Raw genomic sequence first — 20531 nt, forward strand, 5'->3', positions numbered from 1 at the left:
ATCGTCCTCCTTTTTCGGTCGAGCCCCTGCGACTCCAGCGCAGAAGACTGCCCCCACACACTTCCTTTAATTTGTTTAAATGAGCGCCGCGGGTCACGGCAGTCCACTGACGAGGGTAACCCTCATTTCCCGGGGCGGGGGCCTCGACCTACGCGAGCTGCTGGGCTCGGACTCTGCCCACGGGGGACGCGCACAGGGGAGAGGAGGGGCGTGGCCTGTGGGGGGGGCGCGGCGGCGGGGGGCGGGGATTCGGGGGCGGGGCCCGGGAAATTCCCGGCGGAGGCGCGGAGGCCTGCGCGGCGGTCAGCTGAGCGGCGGTGGGCGGTGTCGCGAGGCAGCAAGTCGGCCTGAGGCTCCCCGAGCGCCCGCCGCCGCCCCCGGCCGGTGCCCCGGTCGGCGTCTGCATCCGGGTCCGGAGCCCTCCCCCTGCGGGCACGATGCCGAGGAAGGAGTGACCCCGAGAGACTCCGGAGCGCCGGCGCTGGGTGAGTGGGGGCAGGGGGCGGGCAGGGGCTCGGCGAGGCGGCGACCCCGTTTCCGCCCTGGAAGCGGTTTCCGCGGCCCCCTTCCTTGCGACCCCGAGCCTGTGGGGGTGTGGGTGGCGAGGGGTGGGGCGTCCCCTCTCCTGGGAGGGTTTCCAGGCCTGGGCGGAGCCTGACCTGGTGGGAAAGGGCTGCGGGGCGGCCATCGCAAAGCGCCCTCCCCCTTTTTTTACCGGCCCGGCTGGCCGCAGGTGACTTCCTCTGTAGGTCACGGAGATGGTTTAAGGATGACATCCTCCCGCAGGTTGGGAATGATCAGCCAGCCAGTTCCTCATTATATGGGAAGCGGTTAAAGGTACACCTTTGAGAAACAAAAACTAATCTAGCTTTATGAGATAGCCCAGGAACACTAAGGAACAAGTGACCTGTCTCTAAGGCAGCGGGACTCCTGAACAGCCGTTGTGTCCAGGAGAGCATGTGTGTATGTTATGCGTTTGTGTGTATAAACACACATAGCTATGAATACTAGTTGAGCCTGAGAACCCCAAAGAATAGTTCTTACTGTCGGAAAAGCATAAGCTGGAGGAAGAGTAAAACACCGCAAAGAGAAAACGAAACCCAGATTCTGGTCTGGCGTCCTTCCCCGGGAAAACTGTTGTATGGAAATGTATGCCACAGAACTTGTTGAAGGATGAAATGGAAAACAGAGCCGTAGACCAGTAAGGTGGTGGTAGGACCTGAAAAGCCTCAGATCTGGTTAAGCAAGGCAGCACTATTAACAGGAGAACTCTTTGGGGAGGGAGAGAAGAGCTAGGGAATCCTGGCTACTTCCCAGGAGATGCCTGGTTTGTACTGAGGAGGAGAGATCTTGTAGCAGAGGCTAAGGCTAGGAACTGCCCTGAAATGAACAAGGTAAGCGAACTTTAAATATGGCCTGGAGAGACAGGACAGTGACTGGAATCTTTCGGGTGAATGTTTTCTGTTTTTCTCCTGGGGCAGTTTTAGTGGTTCTTTGTATATTATGTGCAACATTATAAAAATAGCCCTTTTTCTTTTTCTTTTTTTTTTTTTTTTTGGAACCGATCTCAGGTTGTACATTGTGCTATGGAATCCAATTAATCCTTCCAAAAAAAACAAAAACTTTATTCTTGAAGGGAAGGAAATCAAAAATAATATAAAAACAGTGAGGGGGACAAACCAGAAGAGACTCTTAAATACAGAGAACAAACTGAGGGTTGCTGGAGGGGTTTTGGGTGGGGGGTGGGTTAGATGGGTCTTGGGCATCCAGTAGGGCACTCGTTGGGATGAGCACTGGGTGTTATATGTAGGGGATGAATCACTGGGATTCTACTCCTGAAATCAGTATTGCACTATATGCTGACTCACTTGGATGTAAATTAAATAATAATAGATAAACAAATACTAAAAAAAAGGAAAAAAAAAGGAAACTTACTTTAAGTACCAAAAAAAGCAACAACAAAAAACACCCAACTTTACTCTTGAAAAGAACTGGCTTTTGTATTACTTTCCTACAGAACCCTCTCCCTTAAGTAGGGAAAATGGGTATTTGTTTTCTCCAAGCCCAGCTTTTTCTGAATTTTATGGAGACTTGAACTATTTGAGATGTTGTTTGGCATCTATGGGATTAGTGAATCCAAATGAAAATGAAGAAACTGCAGTCTGTTTTTAAAAAGTGAAATGAATTTCACTCAGAGGAAAATATTATTTTAAAGGTTTTCATTTTGACACACATATGAGGGTTGAATAATAGAATGTATATTCCCGAATGATATCCAGATACCTTTGGGGATGATAGAAGAAACAGTACTAATTTTCAAAACGAGTTTTAAAAGTCAAGTTCAAGAATCTGGAAATGAGTGCCACGGAACTGTAGAGAAAGTCATAGTACTCACATGCTGGGTTTGTCACCTACATAGCAGAAAGTGTTTTGTAAGTGTTAGTCCTTAAAATACTTCGTTACACTGTATTTTCATTTCATTTCAACAAACATTTGCTGAGAGCCTGCTGTGTGCTGCTCCCAAGGAAGAATAACATGGAGACCTTCGCGGAAGTTTGATGGAAGATAGACTGGTGAGGGATGAATATAGGATTTTGCAGGCCAAGGCCAGGGCCAAGTGCTACTGAGTACTTAGAGGAAAGAAAAGTTTGTTTTTCACAGGACGTCTATTTCAACTGGACATCGAACTGTCTGGTGGGTATTTGCCAGGGCAAAAGTGGGACCACACATTTTGTGCAGAGGGGAGAACAGAGATAAGAGCAGAGAAGCAGAAGAAGGCAGGGAACTGTGAGCTGTTCAATGTGCCTTGGGTGCGAGTGGCACGGTGACAGGAGATGATACCGGTGGGTGAGTGAGGGCCAGACTCTGGAAGGCCGAGTTCTTCCCACTTGGGAGCTGGAACTCTGTGTTGTATGGGAAGGGTTTTAAGCAGGACGGTGGCTTCATGCGGGGTAAGAAGCTGGGGAGGTGGCAGACCTGCGGTGGAAAGACAGAAGTCAGACCATGTAGGAGACTCTTCAGCAAGTTTTCTAGGTGCTGGGGACACAGTGGTGGACACAATGGACAAAAATCCCATACTCTGTGGAGCACATCATTGCTGTAATTGAGACAAGCAAGAAGGGCTGGACCTAAGCTAGCAGGGACGGGGAGGAGGTAACAAGTGCCAGGACTTGGTGACCCATTAGACTCAGGATAAGAGGGAATGGAGAAACAAGAATGATTCCCAGGGCCCTGCCTTATGTGATGAGGTTATTTCCATTTTCTGTATGTCAGCAAATTCCAAAATCAGAATACCATTTCTGGCATAAAATGTGAAGCTTCTTTTTCCCCCTTGATAGGATACATACTTTGAATTCTCTTCCCAGGATGATGATGGTTCTGGTTGATGCAGTCGTGGGTTCTTAGTCCTTTGTGATCCCAAACCAGAATTTGCCGATAGCCACCTATTGTCTCTGGTCAAGAAATAGATTTTCACTGTTTTAAAATTAATTTATCCATGTGGGGGTTGAACCTATGAATGCTTATTAAGCAACTTTGGAACATCAGACATACCGGGGTAAGGGTATGTCTTACTTATTCTGGACTTATTCTGTATTATGCTCACTGGCCCAACGTCCAGTGGGTGGACAGTACAAGGCAGATTTGTGCCCGATACAAAATGAGTTTCTGATGATACGAACCATCCTGTAATAGAACAGTCAGTTGCCTGCTAAAGTCATTGCACGTATTGAAGTCTTTCAAGATTGCTCTATATGACCATCTTCCATGGAAATCAAACAAGACATTCTTGCATTGAGTGTCTGGACTGGATCATCTGTACAGCCAACTCGTAAATGAAATTTAAGCTCGTGCCCATCATGCCCACAAAGTCAAGTCATTGCTATAATTACTTGACCTCTGGAATTAAAAATGATAATATATTTAAGAATTCAAATACCAGATCTTGGAATAAAATCTAGGAGATTTTGCCTTTGAACTTCCACCGTCCAGGTAGTTTGCCTTCTTCCTCGTGGGTGGAATCTTGACAGATCCCATGCTAAATTCATTTGCCCTTCTGTCGTTAAATACCACCTTTGCTTAGAAATGACACGTTTCAGAAAATAGTTACAAACTGAGAGGGATGGAGGCAAACCATAGGAGACTCTTAAATACAGAAAACAAACTGAGAGTTGATGGGGGCGCCAGGGAGAGGGAAAAATGGGTGATGGGCACTGAAGAGGGCACTTGTTGGGATGAGCACTGGGTGTCATATGTAAATGATGAATCACGGGAATCTACCCCCAGAGCCAAGAGCACACTGTATCCACTGTATGTTAGCCAACTTGACAATAAGTTATATTAAAAAAAAAAAAAAAAAGAAAAGAAATGACCCCTGGATGATTCAGTCGGTTAAGCATCTGACTCTTGATTTCAGCTCAGGTCATGATCTCAGGATCATGAGATTGAGCCCCATGTTGAGCTCTGCACTAGGCCTGGAGCGAATTAGGATTCTCTCTCTCTCTCTCTCTCTCTCTCTCTCTCTCTCTCTCTCTCTTCCCCTCTCCCCCCCCCCCTCTCTCCCTCAACTCCTCCCATCTCCACCCCCACTCATAGAAAGAAAGAAAGAAAAGAAGGAAGGAAAAAGGCACATGTTTCAGTGGTGTCTGGCTGGCCCAGTTGGTAGAAAATGCAACTCTTGACCTTGGGGTCACAAGTTCAAGGCCCATGTTGGACATAGAACTTACATTCAAAATGAAAAAGAAAAAAAGAAATGACACCTTTTAGATCCAGATTATTTGGATTTTTATGGGAAATTCTGTTAAAAAAAAAAAACAGAAAGAACATCTGTTACTAGATAGAAACTTGGAATAAATGGCTTAGTTCCAATTTCTATAACCTTTGAAGATGTGTGCAAGAAATTATAATGCATCTCTGTGTTTGTTCAATTGAATGCAGCATCAGGTGGTGTTAAAGACTTAGGAAATTCAGTTTCTCTAACAGGTATTCTACCAATAGACATTTCACATAGGCAGTGTACTCATAAACTCATAACAATGCTCCCAAAATACTCTAAAATCATAGGATACTCTTTGAATCCCTGAAAAGCGATTAAATTGCTTTTAGTAAAAATTTGGTAACGAGTATGTACATGCTTATGTTTGGCATATATGCTAACTTATTTACCATGACATTTGAATGACCGAGTCTTTCCTACAATGCTGGATAATGAAGAGCTTGCTGTGATTAGGACAGGCCTATGTATTAGTGAAAGAGGGTGGCATGGCCGTGAGGGTGCTGGGGTACTGGATGGTAGGGTTGGATTCCGATCTTCATAGAAACTTCAAGAATACTTTTCCTGGTGTTTGACGGCTGAAAGCAACTGAAATGATCATCATTTGCTAGATAGGTCAGTAAATCATCATAAGAGGTCACACATCTGTTTCAGGTACCCAGTGTTTTTTTCTACCATCCTCCTTAGCATGAGCCTGCTTTTTCCCTTCATGTCCTTAGAAAATCTGGGCAACCTGAACAAGTTAGAAGAGCCACAACCAGTTTTAACTTTATAAGAGCTGTGTTTAAAGCCTTGGAGGGGTGGAAAGAAAGTCGAGGAGGAAAAATACCTGAATAATTTTCAAGGGAAAATCTTTCTCTTCTCCTCTCCCCTGCCTGCCCTTCCCCTCTTCACTCCTTTTCTCTCCCCTTTCTTCTCTCTTGGAAAAACCATGAAGGAGAAATGTGTATACAGTAAAATGAAACCAAGCACATCTCTAGAGAACTGCCTGGGGGCTTCTTAAAAAACATCCGTGAAATGTTTCCATTTACTTTTTTTTTTCCTTAAGTGTTTATTTATTTTTGAGAGAGACCATGCACACACACGAGGCGGGAGGGGCAGAGAGAGAGAGAGAGGGAGACGGGATCCTAAGTGGGCTCTTTGCTGACAGCAGACAGCCCAATTGTGGGGCTCGAACTCACGAGCCGTGAGATCATGACCTGAGCTGAAGTCAAAAGCTGACTGAGCCGCCCAGGCGCCCCTCATTTACTTTTGCAAAGTATAATCATTGAAGAGCTGAGCAAATTGAACATTGGCAAGTAGATGTACACATTGCGAGGATTGTATCTTTAGGTCTCTTACCTAGAATTTTAGTATTCCTCGGCTGTTTAGGAAAAATCCATGTTTATTAAGTGTTAGCTCTGACCTCATACTGTGCAACAATGAATGTTATGGAAAGCCAGAAACTGACATTCTCCAAATTGTTTTTGTCCAAATTATTAGGGAAAACAAAAGCAGTCTATTCCAGTCACCGAAGGCCAAGGGCACACCTCTCTTGTAAATGTATTAGGCTACATGAACCATAGATACCTTCTAAAGGCTCACGGTTGAGCAGCCTGCTTCGTCAGTGTTTTTCACTTCATAAATCCTTATCCTCATTAAAGCGTTTCATGAAAAGGCCTCTCCTTAAGCTGGCCGCACAGGGGAGGAGTCAGGGCCTGCTGTCCTGCGTTCGGCTTCCTTCAGACCAAAAACAAGTCGCCAGGCTCTCGGGTTCAGGGGACCCCCAGAGAGTCCCAGGCCTTACCTCCTGTTGGGATGGGGAAGAGGCTCCTGTGTCTGGTTGCATTTTAACATGTGGTCACCGTGAGCATACATAGATGTCCTGAGCCAGTGATGTATCAGAGAGAGCACACGTAGCCTTCTGTGCCTTCCACTGACCAGCTTGGTGACTCTGTAGTTGTCGTGAAAAGACTTATCGTCATCTTCACGAAGCCCCAAAAAGAAAACATTTGCCTATAGCACGTAGCCAGTTGTTAGAAGACATTCCTCTGGTTGCCCAGGTGGTAGGACATGTATAAATGGACTTGGGATACACTCGTCTGCCTTATTTATGACCACATTGACCCCTCTACAAAATAAAGTGGCGTGCTTAAAATATTCTCAGAACATGCCATCAGTAAGCAGGATCTCTTCATCTTGTAAGTGTGCTTTGCAGAAGTGTTGAACACTGAAGCCTAAATATTCAGTAGCATCTCTATTGTATTCCAGGGCTGGGTTTTGGAATCATCACTAACGCCCGGTCACACCTCTTCTTAAATGACCTTGGACGAGCTATAAATCCTCTGCAAACTCAGCTCTGTCTCCTGCAAAATAGCCATCTAGCTGAGTTTGAGTGAGGATTAGAAACTGACGTGTCTGGTGCAGTGATTCAGCATGTAGGAAGCATCTAGAATGCATTAGTTCTTCCTTTTCTCTTAGCCAAAAATATAAGAGCTGAAATACAGAGATTAAAAAAAAAAAATTTTTTTTAACGTTTACTTATTATTGAGAGACAGAGAGACCCAGGCGCCCCTAGAGATTTTTTAAACAGCTTTATTGACATATAATTCACTTTCTGTGCAGTTCACCCACAGCAGAGAGATTTGAACTTCAAAGATTTGCTTGGGAAAACCAATTTCATGATACTTTACCCATGTCTACAAATACATGTTTAAAGCCTTCATGAATCCCTCTGTCCTATTTATCACATTGTCATGCTTTTCTCTTCTTCCTCATGTCGCAGCTCCTCGCTGCCCCCACTTCCATGGACGCACATGTACATGCATACATACTGAAGCTAGCACAGACATGTTTTGTTTAAAAGGAAAAATCAGGGGCGCCTGGATGGCTCAGTCAGTCAGTTGAGCGTCCTACTTCGGCTCGGGTCATGATCTCACGGTTCGTGAGTTCAAGCCCCATGTTGGGCTCTGTGCCGATGGCTCAGAGCCTGGAGCCTGCTTCGGATTCTGTGTCTCCCTCTCTCTCTGCCTCTCCCCCACTTGTTTCTCTCTCTCTCTCTCTCTCTCTCTCCCTCCCTCCCTCTCCCTCTCCCTCCCTCTCCCTCTCCCCCCCTCGTCTCTCTCAAAAATAAACATTAAAAAAAATTTTTTTTAAAGGAAGAATCAAAAATGTCCAAAATCTAATTGGAGGGGAAGTAGGCACCTTTTGGAAAACTCACCAGCAATTGCCGGTGGATTTGCGGGGCTCATGGGGACCCCTCGCAGAGGGAAGACAGCTCTGTTTTCAGCCTGTGACTTTTCCGTAGGTCCTTCTGCCATGTCCCACCAACCACTTAGCTGCCTGACTGAAAAGGGGGACAGCCCCAGTGAGACCACAGGAAATGGACCCCCCAACCTGGCCCACCCAAATCTGGACACGTTCACACCAGAGGAACTGCTACAGCAGATGAAGGAGCTCCTGACCGAGAACCATCAGCTCAAAGGTGAGCGGCCGCCGGCCCCCGTGTTCTCCATCCACCCTGGGCCTTCGTGAACCGCATCTCTTTGCGAAGAGCCTTGATGGTGAGCTCCCTTCTCTCCGTTTCACTACCTGGAGAGAGAGCCCAGAGTTTAGCTTTTGGTAAGGCAAACATTGCTGCCAATATTTACCTCGGGATGCAGGTAAGAATAAAAAGCACTTACATACCTCAGGGAAATGGCCCAGTGACATTTAGCCCGTTTAGAAGGAAACAGGGAGAAACGCTACTATTATTCCAGAGTTAGTCCTAAATATGCCCTTGTTCACAGAGAGCATCCCAGTGTCTCAGGCCGTGGCTTCTGGCAGGACCGGTGTTGGAGGCTGTGTCCTTCCACGTGGGCTGTAGCACAGGCACCCAAACCAGTTTTGTTTTCTGGAGTCTTTGGAGGACGAGAAACAACATTAGGCCCCCTCGTCCTATCTGGAAACAAAAACCACTCACTTTGCTGCAGTCTTTTTGCTGCTGAGCCTGGGGCTCAGGCCAAGTACGGCTTCTTTGGATTCTGAGCTACAGGGTGAAGGTAGTCCAGAGGGAGGTGGGATTCATCCAGTCAAGTCTGATGCGCGACACTCTCACTCTGAACCTCCTACAGAAGCCATGAAGCTGAATAATCAGGCTATGAAAGGGCGATTTGAAGAGCTTTCAGCCTGGACAGAGAAACAGAAGGAAGAACGCCTATTTTTTGAGATACAGAGCAAGGAAGCCAAAGAGCGTCTCGTGGCTTTGAGTCATGAAAATGAAAAATTGAAGGAAGAACTCAGAAAACTAAAAGGGAAAACAGAAAGGCCCCTTGAGGTGAGTGAGCAGACTGATCTGTTATGATTTTATTTTCTTTTAGTTACATTTAGAGTGGAATCTTACTCGTCTAGACTTCTAGATCAAACTTTTTACGGTTCAGGCTAGACAAGTCCTGTTTTGTTTTTAATTTTTTAAAAATGTTTATTTTTGACAGAAAGAGACAGACAGACAGAGCATGAGCGGGGGAGGGGCAGAGAGAGAGGGAGACACAGAATCCGAAGCAGGCTCCAGGCTCCAAGCTGTCAGCACAGAGCCTGACGTGGGGCTCGAAATCACAGACAGCGAGATCATGGCCTGAGTCAAAGTCAGACCCTCAACCGACTGAGCCACCCAGGCGTCCCATCTAGACAAGTGTTTTGTATCATCTTGAAAAAATTGGGGCACCTGGATGGCTCAGGCAGTTGGGCATCCAACTCTTGATTCGGCTCAGGTCATGATCCCAGGAGTCATGGGGTTGAGCCCCGCGTCACGTTCCACGCTGACGGTGTGGAGCCTGCTTGGGACTCTCTCTCTCAAAATAAACATTTGAAAAAAATAAATAAAAAGAAAGAAAATACTGTTCTTGCTGAGAAGGTTGGTTGCAACTTCAAGGGTCGTGTATGATTTCTGTTGGGGCAAGGAAGTTTGTACAGCTTTGACCATAGTGATTATAGTCAAAAGAAGGTTGTAGTTATAAATCAGTATTTTGTATTCATTGTAGACGGTGCAGATAACCTCTGCCTAGAACCACCCAAGGGTTAGCTTTTAGTTTCTGTCTTTGATATAAAATCGCATTAAAAAAAATCTATGATTCGGGGAGTACCTGGGTGGCGCAGTTGGTTAAGCGTCCGACTTTGGCTCACGTCATGATCTCACGGTTTGTGAGTTCAAGCCCTGCATCTGTGCTGACAGCTCGGAGCCTGGAGCCGCCTTCAGGTTCTGTGTCTCCCTCTCTCTCTCCCCCTCTCTCCCTCTCTCTCTCTCCCCCTCCCCTGCGCACATTGGTCGTTCTCCCTCTCTCTCTCAAAAATAAATAAGCATTAAAAAAACAAAATCTATGACTGGGAAGTTTTGCTTACCGATCTTGTCCTTCTCCCCAGTCTACCATAGAGATTCCTCAATTTACATTTTACGTTTACTTTTGGAAAATGGTGCGACACATCATGTTGTGGCAGGAGGCTGTAGGGTTGCTACATTTTCATTGACCCAGAGAACCGGAGAAAAGTGCCCACAGCTGGGAGTGGATGTTAAAGATGCGAGTGGAAGAAAACAGGTTGTGCCAGAACACACTTGAAGCGTCTGCCCATATTCTAGGGCTCACTGGACATTGTTCATTAGGATGGACATCTGCTCGTCACTTTCTCCCCAACCTTGACCTTAGCAGCCCTCAGAAGGATGGAGCACTGGTTTGGCTCAGGGAGGAAGGAATCGAGGCATCAGTGATTTCCTTGAGATACCTTGAGCTCCATTGACCTCTGATTTCTTGGGTAAAGAGTGCAAAGAAAGAAAGATAAAGGAAAGAAAGTAATGAGAAGAGGACAAGCTGGAATAATCTAAAGAACGAAGAGCTGTTGAGAGAAATATTGTGGTTTAGGTCAGTGCTTTACTCCTCAATCCCTGCTCATGGGACAGCGTGGACATTCTGCTTTCATAAACTTATGTGTGTATGGGAAACGATTCATTGCTGATAAGACTCTTCACATCTGATGCTTGAACTTGTCTTACAGTTCAAAGAGCATTAAGTCACTACTTTGGGGAAAGTCTCTCAGTGTCGAAATGTTTTCGAGGTAGAATGCTGTGAAGACATGATCACCTGGTGGGATATATGAATGTATTTTCTACTCTCTGGAAGAAAATATCTTACACTGTTTTCCTCCTTGGTCTTTGGGATGTGAGCTGACAGCTGGCATCAGCCTGCTGGGGACTTTTGCACTGGAGCTCAGAAAGAAGCTTCCAGAAGCACTTTGCTTGAAATAGTCTGCCTATGGGTTTTCCTAAAACGTCCCACTATTGGAAGAAGTTGAGAACAGAGCTGGAGCTCTGGACAGCTTCTTGCAATGCAGAAGATCAGATAAAACAAGCTATAAGCAAGACTCAGAAGTGAGTCCTTGGGACACAGGACTTGGGTGCTTGGACAGAGATACTTACAGCTCTTTAAAACCCTTGGTCATCAGCCTTTCCCCCCAAAATACGCCTCCCAGGCCTGCCTATTGCTTCCCTGCCTCCTCTTTGCTGTTTTTTTTCATGGACCAGTTGAGGTGATTTGTAAAATTTAGGCTCTCATTTTCCTGACTTGAAGCCCTCAAAGCCTCTGACTTTTCTCACTCTTGCTGACCCATCCTCGCTGCTGGTTCTCCAGGGAGTCCCCTGTAGCCACCGGAGCCTCTCACGTGTTCTGTGCCACACAAGGAAAGGGGAGTAGGGAATTTCCTTTGGAGATCTGCCTTCTGATTGTCAGGGTGAGGCTGAGGTAGTAATTATTCTGTCCAATTTCATGGAATCATAAATTATAACCATCTGTACAGAGAACTTGTTAACTTTTAATTGCGCAGATTGTGAGGCAGAGGTCATTAGATGGATGTTTCTTCTAGGATTATGAAATGGCATGTTCACCTGGGCAGATTCCCAGGACAGCGTGATGGAGACATGATACAAGCACACAAGAAGTAGAGTCGTTGTGTTGCGTGAAAGTCAACGGCAGGCACTCAACAGAAATAAAAGACGTTAACAAATGATGGAGTTGGGGTTGATCAGAGAGAATAAAATGTGCGCATTCTAGTCCAGGAAGGGAATGGAAAGGGTCTCATTAGTAAAAGGAAGAGATTTAACATGGTATTTTACGAGGTTTTACGGCCAAATAAGTAGATTCCGAATTGCCCAAGGATAGTGAAGAGATCATCACCGTTGCAAAAAAGGAAATTAACCTGACAGTCTGAGATTCCAGAATCGTGGCTTTATATCCCTTGTCCTCAGACACTTGGTTAAAACTCTGTTTCCTACCCTTTATGGCAAGATTGTTTTAAAAATCCATTTAGAAGATGTCCTCAGACGGGTCCAACAGGAAAATGCGAAGATTCCTAATAGGGCGTGGCCTCACCCTCACCTGCTTACCTCCTGGTTCCAGGCCAAGAGTGCCTCTCCTTTGATTGTTTCTGTCCCTGCACATTTATGTTTCTTTGGGACGGGTCATGACCGAGACGGGATGCACAGGCTGGTAACCATTCCTTGCATGCCTGACTCCTCAGGTTCACCATGAGTTCTTTTCTCTCGGGCCTGTGGTGGTTTCATGGCAAAGGAAGGCCCCTGGGGAAGGAACAGCACGATCTCACTGGTGTGAGGGGCACTCTCTTGTTGCATATTAATCCGTTTCCTTCCACTTTCTACTATTTCTTGGACCAGCTGGTTTATCATCCGTACGTATTCTTTCTGGTGCTTTCTTGGTTCCACTCAGAGCCTCTGGGTCGGTTTACAGTTCCTTAGGAAATCTATTAGAGACATGGGGTGTGTGTGTATGTGTGTGTGTGAGAGAGAGAGAACTTTCTGATGTGTTGTAAATCTCTGATGATCTCAGGTATGTATTTCTGGTGGTCCCATGTTTATAGAAGCAATGAAGGTTTCCTGAGGAGGAAACCAGAGAGGTCTACAAGGTCACAGCTGGAAGAGACCAACGAAACCATTTGGTGCCACCATATTCCTTTCTAACCCAAGAAAAAGAAAACCAAAAGAGGCCAAAAGAGGTCAAGCCATTAAGGGAATGCACTCATGGCCGCACACACAGCGATTAGCAGGGTGTGGACTGAAATCTGTTTTCCTTACTCCCAAGTGCAAGCATTGCGTCTAAACAGGGTCTCTCTCTTATGCCACGTGCAATAATTACAACAAGAGGAAAGCAGCACATACTTGATATTAGTGAAAGGTGAATATTTATTACTAATGTGTATATAGGCCAGAAGTTAATTTTTTTTACCTTTGGTAGCAGCCTCTGAATTTTCAGTTTTTTTATTTCTCACCAGGCTTACTTTTAGCAACCTGAAAACACCAATGTAGTATATTATAGCAGCCAGCCTGCATGCCCTGGAGAATTTTGGAACTTTTGTTGTCTTTGGCCACTTATGTGTCAAGTAATGAAACGTCTTGATGCTTTGGCTTCTAACTATACATAACAAGTATGGGGGCGTGAGGAGTTCTGCATTTGTAGGAAGAAAAAAAGATAAGAGGTTGATGCCCTTATTTCCTGAGATTTTTGGACTACAACTTATGAGTTTACCATCGTCGAAGTCTGACTGGTTGTCTTCATATCAGATTATTCCAGTGTGCTGAGGAAGTCTTTCCTTTTTGTCATGAGGTTATTTTAATTTTCTATTTGAATGTAATAAAATCATGTAAATTTTTCTTTTTAAAAATTTACATGAAAATACATCTCCAAGAAAAGGCTAGAATTTTCTACCATAAAGCTTAATTGTCTTGCCGTGGGGTGTGGGGACACTTGAGTTTGACGACCAGGTGTTCGTTTGATTCACTGATTCACTTGGCTTCTCGTCATTTCCAGGACCCCACTGGGGACCCCAAAGTCCCCAAGGCAGTAGCAGACCAGGAAGTGGAACAGCTGAAGACCCAGGTGGCCCGTCTTCAAGCTGAAAAGGCAGATCTGCTGGGCATCGTGTCTGAACTACAGCTCAAGCTGAACTCAGGCGGCCCCTCGGAAGACTCCTTTGTTGAAATCAGGATGGCTGTAAGTGTCCTGGTTTTGATTTTGTTTTAAGCAAATTACAAAAGACCTCACATAGACACCTAGATGGTGGGGGAATTTCAGCATCACCATCGCCAAGATAAATTGGCTCCTGTTTTTAAGCATAACATAATGCTCGTAAAGTTTATCATAGCAGCAGTGGAAGAATGTTGATTACCTTTTATGACAAAAGAGGTAGTTTTTTTTCTTCCCATGTGTCCTGACAAATCAGACATTTTGTGACAGATCTAAAAAAACAAAACAACTTTTTTCAAGCCAGGTCCTTAGGGGTGGTCAGCATTGGCCTTGGGTGAGTAGAATCATGATCCGATGCAGGAAACTGATGTCTTTAAAATAATAGGACCTTCTTTTTCCAACGAGTCTTACAAGGAACTGTGGTTTGTTAAAAACAAGAAGTGGAGAAAAGAGCAGAGCCACTGGAGTTATGGGTGAGGGTCGACCTTGACTTCGCCCCCACTTCTAATAGCAGCTGCCTGGGTGCCTCCAAGAGCGGAGTTTAAAGCCCACATTGTCCGACACATTTCTGTGGAAGCAAAAACGCAGTGAGCTCAGTAACACAGTGAAGTGGCAGGTGCCAGCCTGTTCCTGAGCACATGAGTGGCATCTGTTGTGGCCACATCTGGGTATGCACGTGGTCTGGCCAAAGAGCAGGGCAGGTAGATGAACCACGGAAGGGCCTCCCCTTCATCGCTGCTAAAAAAAGATGGATTAATGAGGGAGAAGAACACCTAAGGACGAGGTCCTCTGTGATACACACTGGCATTTGGGTTTTGCCAAACCGTACATCTGATAGAGGAAAAGAGATCGTGTCTCTGAGAGAGAAAAATGTACCTTGGAAATAAGTAGTGGGGAACTCGTAAAGGGCTAAACTTCTGGGCGTGTCGGAATTACTAGTGCAATGCACGACTCTCTGCTTTCCAACTCATTTCCTGCCCTAAAGAGTAATAGGATGGGGAGAGGACTCTCAATAACCTTGCCAAACATGCTCCCAAATAAATCTTTGGGTGCACTAATGGCAGCTGAAATCAGGAGAATTCAAATACCAAATGGAGGGGTGTCTGGGTGGCTCAAGTTGGTTAAGCGTCCGGCTTCGGCTCAGGTCATGATCTCACAGTTCGTGGGTTCAAGCCCCACGTTGGGCTCTGTGCTGACACCTTGGAGCCTGGAGCCTGCTTCGGACCCTGTGACTCCCTTTCTCTCTCTGCCCCTCCCTGCTCATGCTTTGTGTCTGTCTGTCTGTCTTGTCTGTCTCTCTCTAGGAAATAAACATTAAAAAAACAATAAATAAAATACCAAGTGGAAAGCACGCTCTGCCAGAGTAGAGTGCCCTTTCTGCAGATGACCAAAGATTATGAAACAAATTTGATCAAACAGCTTTCACCTTCTGCAAATAACTGGCAAAATTCAGGAAGTCCCAAGAGCATATCAGAAGTTTCCAAATGAGGCTTCTTCCTTTAGGGCACGTGGTTAGCATAATATGCTCCTTCACTGATCTGATAGTGACAGTTATTTTTAGCGTAAATGTGCTTTTTCTTGCCTTGTTTCTGTGAACCAGAAAACGCTGCCTAAGATTTAGGAAGAATGTACACAATCAGAATTAACTATCTTTGTGCATTTTCGGAAGATTTTTCCTGCAAGTTCATTGGAATATACATGCCTTTCAAATCATTTAACGGACCTTAGACTTCTTCCCTTAAACGGCCCACGGTGTGTATGAATTTCTAATAGGAGCCAACCTTGTGCTTTGTGTGAGCCTTGCCCACAGAAAGCAGCCTCTTTTTCAGTGTGGCTTCAGCAAGTTCTGACATCGTGCATTTTAAAGGCCTGTATAGGGAAGGTGTGTGGAGTTGTCACTAGCTCCGTGTGACCTATATTTGGGAAAGAAGGGAACTGCCAAGGAGAAGGAGGAGATAAGCTTTCATGTGTTTGGGGTCAGGTTGACTGCTCGGGATGAGAGACCAACCTTCACGCCGTGGCCCTAGATATTTATAATCCTGACAGGGTGTGCAGGGTGAGGGAAGGGTAAAGTTCCGTTCCATTTCAGTGACCTAATTTAAACATCTCACATTCAAATGTTGGTAGATTCCTTGGGTGACATGCCATCAAAATTCTTGATCTATTGCCTTTTTCTCTTCTGGTAAAGCATTTTTCTCGCAGACATATCATGTCAAATCCCTTTCATTTCTTCCTTGACAGGAAGGAGAAGCAGATGTGGCACTGAAAGAAATCAAGACAAGTCCTGGGCCCACAAGAACTGATTCCGTTGACACGTAGGTGAAGAAGGGCTAAGGCCATCGGAGACACCCTTGCTGGGAGGTCAAACATGATGGGCTGCAAAAGTCAATTCTTACTAACTTATACCAGGACCTTTGAAGAATGTTCAGTTTGAATGATACTTAATATGTTGCAGCCCAAACTGGCTGATAATCAAAACAACGTTGGGTGCCTTTGTAGGCTAACTCCCCCTCACCTCTCTGTTTAGATGTGTTTCAACTCCCATCAGATGAGAAGTGAAAACATACTCGCTCTTAATCAAGACTTCTGTTTCCCAATTTATCAGTATAGTTTGACCTGGACCAGGCTGTCCAGCTTGATAAAGGGGGTTGTTAGCATTTTCTCTTCCCTGATCAGTCCCAAATATAAGCCAGGGTGACTGATAGGGAGTAACCTTCTCTAGGGATGACTGTTAGTGCCCTGAGTCACTGTCCTACCCACTTTCCAGAGGTCTTACATGTGGAGTCTCAAATTGACCTGTTGTAAGTAGATAACTAGGAAGCAGACATCTTAAATGGTGGCGGCGGGGGTGGTGGCGGAGGGGGTGGAGTGGGGAGCTCGGAGGAAGAGATGGGAGAGGACTTGGGCAATCGGGGGTCTTGCGCCTTGCACTCACGAGGAATGGGCTGTTGGCTCATCCTCTGTGAGCGGATTACTGCCGTATTAGTCTATTTGAAAGAGACAGTTACCTGAAAATTTCTCTAGGAATCTCTTCTCTCATAGGCTTTTAATACCTTTTGTTTCTAGAACTTAATGAATGTATTTATAAAACGTCAAAATGGGTGGTGGTTTTTTTTTTTCGAATTATGTTACCAAGCCCTTGCACAAGGAAGAAAATAAATGTTAGATGATATTCTTATATCCAACAGGGCAGTTGGCATCAATGAAAGCTATCCCTTTTTTACTTAACAATTCCTCAGCTTTCTCCCATGTTGCTTTTTTAGTATTGGAGGACTTTCCTGAACGTGGTGGGAAGGAAAAAAGCCCTGTTTGAAATTTCCAAGCCACTTCCTCCTCGTTTATATCCACCTGCCAAAACCACTTCCCCTTTTAAGCCACAGGTTTTTTTTTTTTTTTAAGATTTTATTTTTAAGTAATCTCTACACCCAATGTAGGGCTCAAACTTAAAACCCTGAGATCAAGAGCCACAGGCTCCTGACTGAGTTAGCCAGGTGCCCCCAGGCCACAGTTCTTGTCAATAACAGCTTCCTTGCCTTGTTTGAAGGTATATTAAGGGAGCATCTGGGGGGCTCAGTCGGTTAAACATCGGACTCTTGATTTCCGCTCAGGTCATGATCTCAGAGTTTGTGAGTTCAAGCCCCACACCGGACTCTGTGCTGTTAGCCCAGAGCCCACTTAGGCATCTTTCTTCTCCTCTCTCTGTGCCCTTCCCCGACTCATTCTTTTTTTTCTCTCTCTCTCTCAAAAATAAATAAATGAACATTTAAAAAAAAGAAAGTGGGTCACCTGGGTAGCTCAGTGGGTTAAGCATCCAACTTCAGCTCAGGTCGTGATTTCATGGTTCATGGATTCAAGCCCTGCATCAGGCTCTGGACTGACAGCTCAGAGCCTGGAGCCTGTTCTGGAGTCTGTGTCTCCCTCTCTCTCTGCCCCTCCCCCCCTCACACTCTCTCCCTTTTTCTCAAAAATAAACATAACATTATTATTATTATTATTATTATTATTATATCAAGGAGTCATAGATTGATTTCTCGGTTTGGAGTTTGAGCTTTGGAGTCAGGAACCGGCATTTAATCCTGACTGTTTATGAGACACGTGAACTTGGTTAGATGCCATGAGCATCGGCACAGTCACCCGGGAGGTGTAGTTACCACACCGGTGGTCCTGGTTTTATTTGTGGATGAACTGCTTCTTGATTTCATCAGAGTTGAAATCAAGAAAAATATTTGACATACCAACAGTGCCTACATTTCTCTGCTCTAATGATTTGAAATCAAAAACAAAAATGATTTTTTTCTCTTGACTTGAGAACGTCAAGCAGGAGAAAGGCCGGTGGTCTGCGTGTCACAGGCAGCAGGCCTGCTTGTGTCCTTTGTATAACTGTGGTCCTCTCTGAGGCTGGTTCTCTAGGAAGGCCAGGCACTGGAAACCAGGGCCACCTCTGGTCCCGTGGGCCCTGTGGTCTGATGTTGTGGGCACACCGGCCATTTGGAGGAAGCGAGCGTGTGCTTCCCAGAAAGCATGGAGGAGTGGGGCCCTGGTGGGCGCAGGGCCACCCGCGTTTGGTCTGTAAATGAGAGTTGTTTGGAAAGTGTTCTGGGAAGCAGTTCCTTTAAGTTGGTTCCAGTTATACTCACAGACACTTTGACATTTTTGTTTTCTGATGAAAACCTTTTAATGTGTATGCTGTTTTTGATCTAGGAGCAAATTTGCAGAAGGTGCCAGGAATTATTTGGAATCTGAAGAATTAACTGTGAGCCAGCTCCTGCTTTGTCTAAGGGAAGGAAACCAGAAGGTGGAGAGCCTTGAAATTGCACTCAAGGAAGCCAAAGAAAGGTATGAAATAGGTAATTTGAACTATTCATGCCCTGGCACAGCTTTATAGAGATGTGATTAAGATACCAGATAATCCATCCACTTAAGGAATACATTTCCGTGTCGTCTAGAATATTCAGTCATGTAACCATTACCACATTATAATTTTAGAACATTTTTTTCCACCAAATAGGAAACCACTTCCCACTGACACTGATTCCTCATTCCCCTTCCCCAGTAATCGGTTTTCTGTCTCCACAGATTCGCTTTTTCTGGACATTTCGTATAAATGGAATCATATAATATGTGCACTTTAGTGATTGACTTATTTTATGTAGCATGTTTTCCAGGTTCATCCATGTTGTGGCGTGTGTCAGTTCTTCAGTTCCTTTTTGTTGCCAGGAAAGAGTCAGTCCACCATGGGGCTGGACAACATTTTGTTTATTTATCAGCTGGTGAACGTTTTGCTTCCCAGTTTATGCCTGTTGTGAATAATATTTGCTTTAAACATTCATGCACAATTTTTTTGTGTGGAGGTATATATACATATATTTTTTTAATTCTCTAGGGTTATGTACCCAGGAGTGGGATTGCTGGGTCATTGGTAACTCTGTGGTTAATAGTTTGAGGAAATACCAAACTGTTATCCACATTGGCTGCTCCATTTTATGTTTCCACCAGCAATATATGAGGGTTCTACTTTTCTCCCACATCCTCACTGTGATTTTGATTTCATTTTCTTAACAACTAATATCTTTTCATGTTGCTCATTTGTATACCTTCCTTGAAGAAACATCCCTTGAAATCCTTTGCCCATTTAAAAAAAATTGGATTGCCTTTTTATTACTGAGTTATAAGAGTTCATTATATATTCAAGATGCAAATCCCTTATGAGGTATATGACTTGCAAATATATTCTCCCATTCTGTAGATTATCTTTTCAGTTCCTGGGTGCTATCATTGGCAGCACAAATTTTTTTTTTATTTTTATGTAGTCAGTTTATCTATTTTTCTTATGTCATTTATGCTTTTGGTGTTGTATCTAAGGAGCATTGACTAATCCAGGGTCATGAGGATTCACTCCTATGTTTTCTCCTAAAAGGTTTATAGTTTTAGCTCCTACATTTAGGTCTCTGATCCATTTTCAGTTCATTTGTGTATATGGTGTGAGGTAGGGGACCAACTTCATTCTTTCATGTGTAGATTTCCATTCATCCTAACACCATTTGTTGACCATTCTTTCCCTCACTGAACTGTCTTGCCCCCCTTTGGAATAAATCAGTTGGCCATACCTGTAAAGATTAATTTCTAGACCCTCAATTTCATTCCTTTGATTTATATGCCTATTCTTTGCTAATACTACACTGTCTTGATTACTATAGTTTTGTAGTAAATTTTGGAATCAGGAGTAATCAGGACGATTATTTTGGCTACTGTGGATTTCATGTTTTTCTGTATAAATCTTAGGATAAGTTTTTCAGTTTCTGTCGGGGGTGGGGTGGGGGGCGGTGGTGTGGAAAGCCAGCTGGGATTTTGTTAAGGATTGCATTGACCCTGGAGTTCAGTTTGGAGAGTTATGCCCTCTTAACATTGTTAAATGTTCTGATCCATGAAAGATAATCCATGGATTTATTTAGGTCAGCTGTGATGTATTTCAGTGATGTTTTGTTGTTTTCAACATATAGGTCATACACTGCTTTTCAAAATTTGTTCCTATGTATTCTGGTCTTTTTAGAACTGTATACATGAAATTGTTTTCTTAATTTCATTTTTGGAGTATTCTTTGGTAGTATGCAGAAATATCACTGGCTTTTTTTTTTTTTTTTTTGTATATTATATATTGATCTTGTAGCTTGCAACCTTGTTAGAACTCACGTATTCGCACTATTAGTTTTTTAGTGGATTCCTTAGGATTTTCTTTATACAAGATCACATCATCTACAAAGAGATAGTGTTACTTCTTC

The 20531-nt window shown here is 44.4% G+C and overlaps 1 protein-coding gene across 4 annotated transcripts in view; it reads left to right on the forward strand.

Moving 5' to 3' along the window:
- Nucleotides 1-274: 274 nt before the first annotated feature.
- The window catches only part of OPTN (optineurin), a 39178-nt gene continuing 18921 nt past the window's right edge, over nucleotides 275-20531 (forward strand). For 2 of the 4 annotated variants that reach the window (XM_042944904.1, XM_042944906.1), the window contains exons 1-6: nucleotides 276-485; nucleotides 8058-8234; nucleotides 8863-9065; nucleotides 13597-13779; nucleotides 15994-16067; nucleotides 18454-18588. In XM_042944904.1, coding sequence (XP_042800838.1) covers nucleotides 8069-8234; nucleotides 8863-9065; nucleotides 13597-13779; nucleotides 15994-16067; nucleotides 18454-18588 — 761 coding nt within the window. In that variant the 5' untranslated portion in view covers nucleotides 276-485; nucleotides 8058-8068. Of the gene's footprint in view, nucleotides 486-1292; nucleotides 1395-8057; nucleotides 8235-8862; nucleotides 9066-13596; nucleotides 13780-15993; nucleotides 16068-18453; nucleotides 18589-20531 lie in introns of those variants that run through there. The other 2 variants (XM_042944907.1, XM_042944905.1) reach the window with 2 other exon arrangements.

This window comes from Panthera leo, chromosome B4 (assembly GCF_018350215.1).
Source record: "Panthera leo isolate Ple1 chromosome B4, P.leo_Ple1_pat1.1, whole genome shotgun sequence".
NCBI lineage: Eukaryota > Metazoa > Chordata > Mammalia > Carnivora > Felidae > Panthera > Panthera leo.